This window comes from Coturnix japonica, chromosome 6 (assembly GCF_054131305.1).
Source record: "Coturnix japonica strain WE chromosome 6, WE-NBRP24, whole genome shotgun sequence".
Lineage (NCBI taxonomy): Eukaryota > Metazoa > Chordata > Aves > Galliformes > Phasianidae > Coturnix > Coturnix japonica.
In genome coordinates, this window is record NC_140668.1 from 1,109,390 (window position 1) to 1,119,200 (window position 9,811).

Below are 9,811 nucleotides of genomic sequence, written 5' to 3' on the forward strand. Positions count from 1 at the left end.
ACTGGGACATACTGGGCTGTACTGGGACATACTGGGGCTATACTGGAGCCATACTGGTACATACTGGGGCATACTGGAGCATACTGGTCTATACTGAGGCTATTCTGGGCTACACTGGGGCTATACTGGGGCTATACTGGGCTACACTGGGGCCATACTGGGGCCATACTGGTGCTATACTGGGGCCATACTGGGGCCATACTGGTGCTATACTGGGGCCATACTGGGCTATACTGGGGCATACTGGGCTATACTGGGCTACACTGGGCCCATACTGGGGCTTTACTGGGGCTATACTGGGCCATACTGGACTGTACTGGGGCATACTGGGCTATACTGGGACATACTCAGCTATACTGGGGCTATACTGGGCTATACTGGGGCCATACTTGGCCATACTGGGGCTATACTGGGGTTATACTGGGCCATACTGGGCTGTACTGGGGCAATACTGGGCTATACTGGGGCCATACAGGGCTATACTTGGCCATACTGGGCTATACTGGCCTATACTGGGCTGTACTGGGGCCACACTGGGGCTATACTGAGCTGTACTGGGGCCATACTGGGCTATACTGGGACATTCTGGGCTGTACTGGGCCATACTGGGCTATACTGGGCCTATACTGGGGCCATACAGAAGCTATACTGGGGCAATACAGGGCTATACTGGGCCATACTGGGGCTATACTGGGGACATACAGGGCTGTACTGGGGCCATACTGGGCCATACTGGGCTATACTGGGGCATACTGGGCTACACTGGGGCTACACTGGGGCCATACTGGGCTGTACTGGGCCATACTGGGACATACTGGCGCTATACTGGGGCTATACTTGGGCCATACAGGGCTGTACTGGGCCATACTGGGCTATACTGCGCCATACAGGGCTGTATTGGGCCATACAGGGCTATACTGGGGTATACAGTTGCTATACTGGGGCCATACAGGGCTATAATGGGGCCATACTGGGCTATACTGGGGCTATACTGGGCCATACTGGGCTATATTAGGTCTATACTGGGGCCATACTGGCCTATACTGGGACATTCTGGGCTGTACTGTGCTATACTGGGCTATACTGGGCCTATACTGGGGCCATACAGAAGCTATACTGGGGCAATACAGGGCTATACTGGGCCATACTGGGGCTATACTGGGGACATACTGGGCCATACTGGGCTATTCTGGGCTATACTGGGCCATACCGGGCCATACTTGGCTATACTGGGACATACTGGGCTATACTGGGGCATAGTGGACTGTACTGGGGGTATACTGGAGCTATACTGGGGCTATACTGGGGCCATACTGGGGCTATACTGGGGCCATGCTGGGCTATACTGGAACATACTGGGGCTATACTGGGGCCATAATGGGCCATACTGGGCATACTGGGCCATACTGGGGCTATACTGGGGCCATACTGGGCTATACTGGGACATACTGGGGCTATAATGGGGCCATACTGGGCCATACTGGGCTGTACTGGGACATACTTGGCCATACTAGCGCATACTGGGGCATACTGGTCTATACTGGGGCTATACTGGGCCATACTGGGCTATACTGGGGCCATACAGGGCTGTATTGGGCCATACTGGGCTATACTGGGTCTATACTGGGTCTATACTGGGCTATACTGGGCCATACTGGGGCTATACTGGGCTATACTGGCGCTATACTGGGGCCATACTGGGAAATACTGGGCTATACTGGGACATACTGGGCTATACAGGGATATACTGGGGCTATACTGGGGCCATACTGGGCAATACTGGGGCTATACTGGGCTATACTGGGGCTATACTGGGGACATACTGGGGACATACTGGGCTATACTGGGCTATACTTGGCTATACTGGGACATACTGGGCTATACTGGGCCATATTGGGCTATACTGGGGCATACTGGGCTATACTGGGCTATACTGGTCCATACTGGACTATACTGGGGCCATACTGGGGCATACTGGGCTATACTGGGCTATACCGGGCCATACTGGGCTATACTGGGGCATACTGGGCTATACTGGGCTATACTGGGCCATACTGGGCTATACTGGGGCCATACTGGGGCATACTGGGCTATACTGGGCCATACTGGGCTATACTGGGGCTATACTGGGGCATACTGGGCTATACTAGGGGCATACTGGGCTATACTGGGCCATACTGGTCTGTAAACGGGCTGTGACGACCAATGAGATTCGCCCATTCCCTCCCCCACCGGAAGGAGAAGCCGCGCAACAGGATGTTCGTTTATTAATCCGGTCCGGGCCGAAACCGTGCAACATTGGTTCCGCTCTCTGCCGTTCCCCCCCTCCCTCCCCCGGCTCCCGCACCCCATTGCTCACCGGCCCGCCCCACACGCTGTTGTGGCCGTAAAGCGGGTCCAGATGAGGCAATGGAGTGCTATAGGGTGCTGTGGTGGCCATAAGGTGGCTATGGCGTGGATGTGGTGGCCATGAGATGCTATGGTGGCCATAAGGTGGCTATGGGGTGGATGTGGTGGCTATAGGGTGCCTTGGTGGCCATAAGGTGTTTGTGGGGTGGATGTGGTGGCCATAAGGTGGCTATGGGGTGGATGTGGTGGCTATAGGGTGCTGTGGTGGCCATAAGGTGGCTGTGGGGTGGATGTGGTGGCCATAAGGTGATTGCGGGGTGGATGTGGTGGCCATGGGGTGCTGTGGTGGCCATAAGGTGGCTGTGGGGTGGATGTGGTGGCCATGGGGTGCTGTGGTGGCCATAAGGTGGTTGTGGGGTGGATGTGGTGGCCATGAGATGCTATGGTGGCCATAAGGTGGCTGTGGGGTGGATGTGGTGGCCATGGGGTGCTGTGATGTCCATAAAGTGGCTATGGGGTGGGATGTGGTGGCAATGGGATTAACAAGAGATGGTCTCTGAGGGTTGTAGGGTGGTGGTGATGGCCATAAAATGGCTATGGGTTCCAGTACCATCACTATAAGGTAGCTATGGGGTGGTTGTGGTGGCCATGGGTTGGTAATGAGGCATTGTGGGATGTCTGTGGTGGCCAACAGTTGGCTGTGGAGTCCTGTAGGGTGGCTGTGGTGGCCATAAGGCGGCCATAAGGTGTGGTGGGATGTCTATAGCATTCAACAGATGGCCATGGTGTATTGTGGGATGTAAGGTGGCCAGCAGGGGCACATGGGATGTAGTGGGGTGGCTGCAGTGGCCCTAAGGTGTCTGTAGGATCCATGGGGTGGCTATAGTGGTTGTAGCAGCTATGGGGAGCCAAGTAGACGCCTCTCGGTGGCCCTGGGGCAGCCGCTGTGTCACTACAGGGGCCATGTGGTCACTGTGGGGGCCATAGGGCGGCTATAGGGGCCTGTGGCGTGGCTGTGGGGTCTGTGCTCCCCCTTAGAAGGTGTGAACGAGCTGCGCCCCTGGCAGCACCTGCACACCTTGCACAGCTGGCAGCCGGGGGGCTGGGGAGCCAGGGAGCAGCTGCACCACAGCGGGTCCCTCACTTGCTCCCCCCTGCTGAGGCTCCCCACGTAGGACCAGGACTTTTGGGGGTGCCAGGGTGGGCACTGGGGACTGGTCACTGGACCCCCGCAGCACCAGGACACTGCGAAGCCCTTCAGATGTCTGCAGCACACCCAGACCTATAGCAGGTTCTGGGCCTCCCTGTACCAGCAGCACCTCTGGGCCTGCTGGAAGAGACACCCCAGAGGGTGGAGGGGGTGGTTGGGCTCCCGATGGGGGCTGTAAGTGGACCGGGGGCACCTCCAGGGTCTGGAGCTGGATGTTGGGCACCTCAGTGGTCTGGAGATGGACACTGGGCACCTCGGTGGTCTGGAGATGGATGTTGGGCACCTCCACGGCTTGAAGCTGTACACTGGTCACCTCAGTGGTCTGGAGATGGACATCGGGTACCTCCACAGTCTCAAGATGGACGTCGGGTACCTCCATGGTATCAAGATGGACGCTGGGCACCTCAGCGGCTTGGAGATGGACGTCGGCCATATCGGTGGCTTGGAGGTGGATGCTGGGTACCTCTGAGGTCTCCAGATGGACACTGGCCACCTCTGTGGCTTGGAGATGGACACCGGCCACATCTGTGGCTTGGAGATTGATGTTGGGCACTTCAGTGGACTCAACATGGAGATCGGTCACCTCTGTGCCTTGGAGATGAGTGTTGGCCGCGTCGTTGGCTGGGAGATGAACACTGGTCATTTCAGTGGCCGGGAGCTGGATGTTGGCCATCTCAGTGGTTTGGAGATGGACACTGGGCACCTCCATGGTCTCAAGATGGACACCGGGCACCTCCATGGTTTCAAGATGGACACTGGGCACCTCCGTGGTCTCCAGATGGACACTGGGCACCTCCATGGTTTCAAGATGGACACTGGGCACCTCTGCGGTCTCAAGATGGACACTGGGCACCTCCATGGTTTCAAGATGGGCATCGGGTACGTCCGCGGTGTCAAGACGGACATTTGTTCCATCTGGGTTTTGGAGCTGGATGTTGGGCACCTCAGTGGCCTGCAGCTGAACGCTGGTCACCTCTGTGGTCTGGAGCTGCACGTCGGGCACCTTGGTGGCCTGGAGCTGCATGCTGGTCACCTCCGATGGTTGTGGCAAGCTTTGCAGCTCAACATCTGTCACCTCAGTGGCCTGCAGCTCAACGCCGGTGACATCTGTGGACTGTGGCAGGGCTTGCAGCTGGATGTTGGTGACCTCCAAGGGCTGTGGCAAGGCTTGGAGCTGGACATTGGGCACCTCAGAGGGCTGTGGCAGAGCTTGGAGATGGACATTTGTCACCTCGGCCGCCTGCAGCTCAATGTTGGTGACATCTGAGGACTGTGGCAGGGCTTGCAGCTGGACATTCGCTACCTCGGTGGCTTGCACCTGGATGTTGGCGACATCTGTGGGTTGTGGTAGAGCTTGCAACTGCACATTTGTCACCTCATTGGCCTGCAGCCTGACAGCCGCCCCCTCCACCACTGCCTGTCCCTGCTGGATGCCTGCTGGGTGAAGGGGCTGCTCGGGGAGGCCCTGCAGAACAAGGATACCAGTCCCCGTCCCCTGCGGGACAGCAGTGACTGCCTGTAGCCTCAACGTGGGCAGTGTGGTCCCCGTGCTGGGCACAAGCAGAAGGCTCTGCCCAGGGGTCGGGGACTCCCCTTGGTGTTTGGGGGGCAGTTGGGAGGCCGTGGGGAGCAGGATGAGCTTCTGTGGGGCAGGCGGAGAGCTGGGGATGAGCTGGAGGCCCTGTGGTGTCTGCAGCAGCAGGAAGGTGTGAGCATCAGGAGCCGTCACCTCCAGGCTGAGAGCAGCCTGTAGGACGGGGCCGTCACGCTGCGGTGTCGGGCCAGGGCGAGGGGAACCTTTGGGGCCAGCAGCGTGGGTGCGGAGATGCCGCTGGAGGTAGGAAGCCATGACAAAGGCTTTGGGGCAGAGGGGACACTGGTGGGGCCGGGCGCTGGAGTGGGTGCGTTGGTGCAGCTGGAGGTTGGAGGAATGGGTGAAGGTCTTGCCGCAGTGGGAACAGGCGTAGGGCCGCTCGCCCGTGTGGGTGCGCTGGTGTTGGCGGAGGTTGGAGGTCTGGGTGAAGGCCTTGCCGCAGATGGGGCAGGAGTGAGGCCGCTCACCCGTGTGCAGCTGCCGGTGGCGGCGGAGGCAGGAGGTGTTCTTGAAGGCTTTGGGGCAGTCGGGGCAGGCGTAGGGCCGCTCACCCGTGTGCAGCCTCAGGTGGTATTGGTAGTGCGAGGACCACTTGAAGGTGAGGCCGCACTCGGCACACTTGAATGCACGCAGCCCCGTGTGCACCCGCTGGTGGATGGCGAGCAGTGAGGAACGCTTGAAGGCCTTGGGGCACTCGGAGCATTTGTAGGGCCGCTCGCCTGTGTGATCCCGCATGTGGTAACGCAACCCCGAGGAACCCTTGAAGGCTTTGCCACACTCAGTGCACTGATAGGGACGCTCCGATAGTACTGACGTTGGGGCTGGGGTCGCAGGAGGGGGATGTGGTGTTTCCGAGTGACCTCGCTGGTGGCCCAGCAGCCCAGCCAGCTGCCCGAAGCTCCTGTGGCACTGTGAGCATTTGTAGGGCCGCTCGGCACCGTGGCTGTGCCTGTGCCGAGCCAACCCTGAGCTGTTCTTGAAGGTCTTGCCACATGTGGGGCAGCGATGGGTGGTTGTTGCGGTGATGTCCCCTGGTGTTGCTGGCTGTGGGTGGCTGCGTTGGTGGCTCAGCAGCTGCTCCTGGCTGGGGAAAGCCAGGTGACACTCGGTGCATTTCCAAAGCATCTCCACCGCCTCCAGGAGCAGCGGTGGTGGGGATAACTGGGATGGGGACAACGGGGATGGTGACAACGGGGACGCGGCATGGCTCTGTAGATGCTTCTGCAAGCAGGCATCTGAGACGAAGGCTTTGGGGCAAGCCGGGCACTTGTGGGACCGGGTGCCGGAGTGGGTTCGCTGATGGAGGAGGAGGTTGGAGGAATGGGTGAAGGTCTTGGAGCAATGGGAACAGGCGTAGGGCCGCTCGCCCGTGTGGGTGCGCTGGTGTTGGCGGAGGTTGGTGGACTGGGTGAAGGCCTTGCCGCAGGCGGAGCAGACGTAAGGCCGCTCGCCCGTGTGGATGTGGCGGTGGCGGCGGAGGCTGGAGGAGTTCTTGAAGGCTTTGGGGCAGGACGTGCACTTGTAGGGCCGCTCACCTGTATGTTGCCGCAGGTGGTACTGGTAATGCGAGGACCACTTGAAGGCCAGCCCGCAGAGCGCGCACTTGAAGGCACGCAGCCCCGTGTGCACGCTCTGATGGATCTGCAGCAACGAAGAGCGCTTGAAGGCTTTGGGACACTCAGAGCACTTGTAGGGCCGCTCACCCGTGTGGCTGCGTTGGTGGTAGAGCAGCGCCGAGGAGCCCTTGAAAGCTTTGGGGCACTCGGAGCACTTGTAGGGTCGCTCACCCGTGTGGGTGCGCTGGTGGTGGACGAGGCGTGAGGACCATCTGAAGGCTTTGCCGCACTCCAAGCACTCGTAGGGGTGTTCCCCGGTGCTGGGCGCTGCTCGGCCCGCAGCCAGCTCCAGCTGCTGAGCACCCACCATCGCTGCCGCCCTGCGGGGACACGGGGTGTGATGGGGATGCACACGTACAAAGGCTGACCCCAAGGACACGACCCAGGAGATAACCCCAGTGTAACGGGGATGTGGACAAGGGCTGGGTCCTATAGAAGGACAGAATCCAGTAGATGGGGATGGGGTGTGGGGAAGGACACAGGAGGATGGGCACAAGATCAAGGAGATGGGGACTGACCCCAAGAGATCTGGGTGCAGGGGGTGGGGGAAGGAACTAAGGGACGACCCCAGATTAATGAGGCTGGTGATAGGACCCATCCCAGTCCCATCCCAGTCCCATACTGGTCCCATCCCAGTTCCATACTGGTCCCATCCCAGTCCCATCCCAGTCCCATACTGGTCCCATCCCAGTCCCTCTCTCCCCTTACTATGAGACTGGACAGAGGGGACAGGAACAGGTTGCAGGAATAGATACCAATGGAATGGTAATGGGGTTGGGAACAAGACCCCCAAAATCCCCCCCCATATCCTCCCATAGACCCCCCATATCCCCCCATAACTCCCTATATATCCACTATAGACACTCATATCCCCCCACAGACCCCCATATCCCCCCATAGACCCCCATATCCCCCCATAGACCCCCATATCCCCCTATATATCCCCTATAGACCCTCATATCCCCCCCATAGACCCCCATGCCCCCCCATAGGCACCCATATCTGCCCATAACCCCCCATATTCCCTCATAGACCTCCATATCCATCAAATATCCCCCCATAGACTCCCCATAACCCTCCACCTACCCCATAGACACTCTATAAGGGGGTGTAGCCTATAGGGGGCGTGGCCACCATAGCCACCCCATAGACCCCCATAACCCCCTATATATCCTCTATAGACCCTCATATCCCCTCCACAGACCCCCATATCCCCCCATAGACCCCCATATCCCCCCATAGACTCCCATAACCCCCTATATATGCCCTATAGACCCTCATATCCCCCCCATATCCCCCCATAGGCACCCATATCCCCTCATAGACCTCCATATCCACCCCATATCCCCCCATAGACTCCACATAACCCCCTATATATCCCCCATAGACCCCCATATCCCCCCATAGACCCCCATATCCCTCCACAGAACCCCATAGACCCCCATATCCCCCCATAGAATCCCATATCCCCCCATAGAACTACATAGACCCCCAAAGACCCCCATATCCCTTCATAGACCTCCATATCCACCCCATATCCCCCCACAGACTCCCATATCCCCCCCATATCCCCTCATAGACCTCCATTTCTCCCCCATATCCCCCCATAGAGCCCCATAACCCCCTATATATCCCCTATAGACCCTCATATCCCCCTCATAGGCACCCATATCCCCTCATAACCCCCCATATTCCCTCATAGACCTCCATATCCACCCCATATCCCCCCATAGACTCCCCATAACCCTCCAGCTACCCCATAGACCCCCTATAGGGGGGCGTGGCCTATAAGGGGGCGTGGCCACCATAGCCACCCCATAGACCCCCATAACCCCCTATATATCCCCCATAGACCCCCATATCCACCCCATATCCCCCCATAGACCCCCATAACCCCCTATATATCCCCTATAGACGCTCATATCCCCCTCACAGACCCCCATATCCCACCATAGAACCCCATATCCCCCCATAACCTCCCATATCCCCTCATAGACCGCCATATCCACCCCATATCCCCCCATAGACCCCCATATCCCCCCATAGACCCCCATATCCCCCACATATCCCCTCATAGACCCCCATATCCACCCCATATCCCCCCATAGACTCCCCACCCTCCCTACCCCATAGACCCTCTATAAGGGGGCGTGGCCTATAGGGAGCATGGCTTATAGGGGGCGTGGCCTATAAGGGGGCGTGGCCACCATAGCCACCTCATAGACCCCCATAACCCCCTATATATCCCCTATAGACCCACATATCCCCCCCATAGACCCCCATATCCTCCCATATCCCCCCATAGAACCCCATATCCCCCCATATCCTCCCCATAGACCCCCATATCCCCTCATAGACCCCCATATCCCCCCCATATCCCCTCATAGACCACTAAATCCACCCCATATCCCCCCATATCCCCTCATAGACTGCCATATCCACCCCATATCCCCCCATAGACCTCCATATCCCCCCCTATCCCCTCATAGACCACCATATCCACCCCATATCCCCCCATAGACCTCCATATCCACCCTATATCCCCCCATTGACTCCCCACCCTCCCTACCCCATAGACCCTCTATAAGGGGCGTGGCCTATAAGGGGGTGTGGCCTATGTGGGCGTGGCTTATAGGGGCGTGGCCTATAAAGGGGCGTGGCCTATAGGGGCCGTGTCCACCTCATACCCCCCCCCCTTCCCGTCCGGCCTCTCGCCCTATAACACCCCGCCCCCTCCGGTTCAGGCCCAGCTCCCCCCCTTAGCCCCGAACCGCCGCTCACCTGGCACAGGTTGAGCCTCCACCTCCACCACCCGGTTCCCGACCCGGTTCGGTCCCTCCTTGTGGTTCCGACACCCGCCCCCGTTGGCGGCGAACACGGCAATGGCCCCACCGAGCTCCCGTCCTCGACCCCGCCCCCCTTCACGTAACGCCATTGGGCGAGGCCCCCGCTCCGCAAAGCACCCTGGGAAATGGAGTCCGCTCCGCCGCCATCTTGAAGCCGGTAGGAAGCGACGCCATCTTTCTTTCTTCCTGACGTCAT

The 9,811-nt window shown here is 58.9% G+C and overlaps 1 protein-coding gene across 2 annotated transcripts; it reads right to left on the reverse strand.

Annotated features, from left to right (window-relative positions):
- Positions 1 to 2,249: 2,249 nt before the first annotated feature.
- Positions 2,250 to 9,713, reverse strand: LOC107325872 (uncharacterized). 2 transcript variants are annotated; one of them, XM_015887093.3, is made up of 2 exons: positions 9,551 to 9,713; positions 2,250 to 7,089 (listed from the first exon to the last, which is right to left on the reverse strand). In XM_015887093.3, the coding sequence occupies exon 2, from the start codon at positions 7,077 to 7,079 to the stop codon at positions 3,384 to 3,386; it is 3,696 nt and encodes a 1,231-aa protein (XP_015742579.2). In that variant the 5' UTR covers positions 7,080 to 7,089; positions 9,551 to 9,713; the 3' UTR covers positions 2,250 to 3,383. The 2 variants fall into 2 exon arrangements, with proteins under 2 accessions (XP_015742579.2, XP_085406757.1); XM_085550631.1 differs by lacking the exon at positions 9,551 to 9,713 and adding an exon at positions 8,896 to 8,915.
- Positions 9,714 to 9,811: the final 98 nt, after the last annotated feature.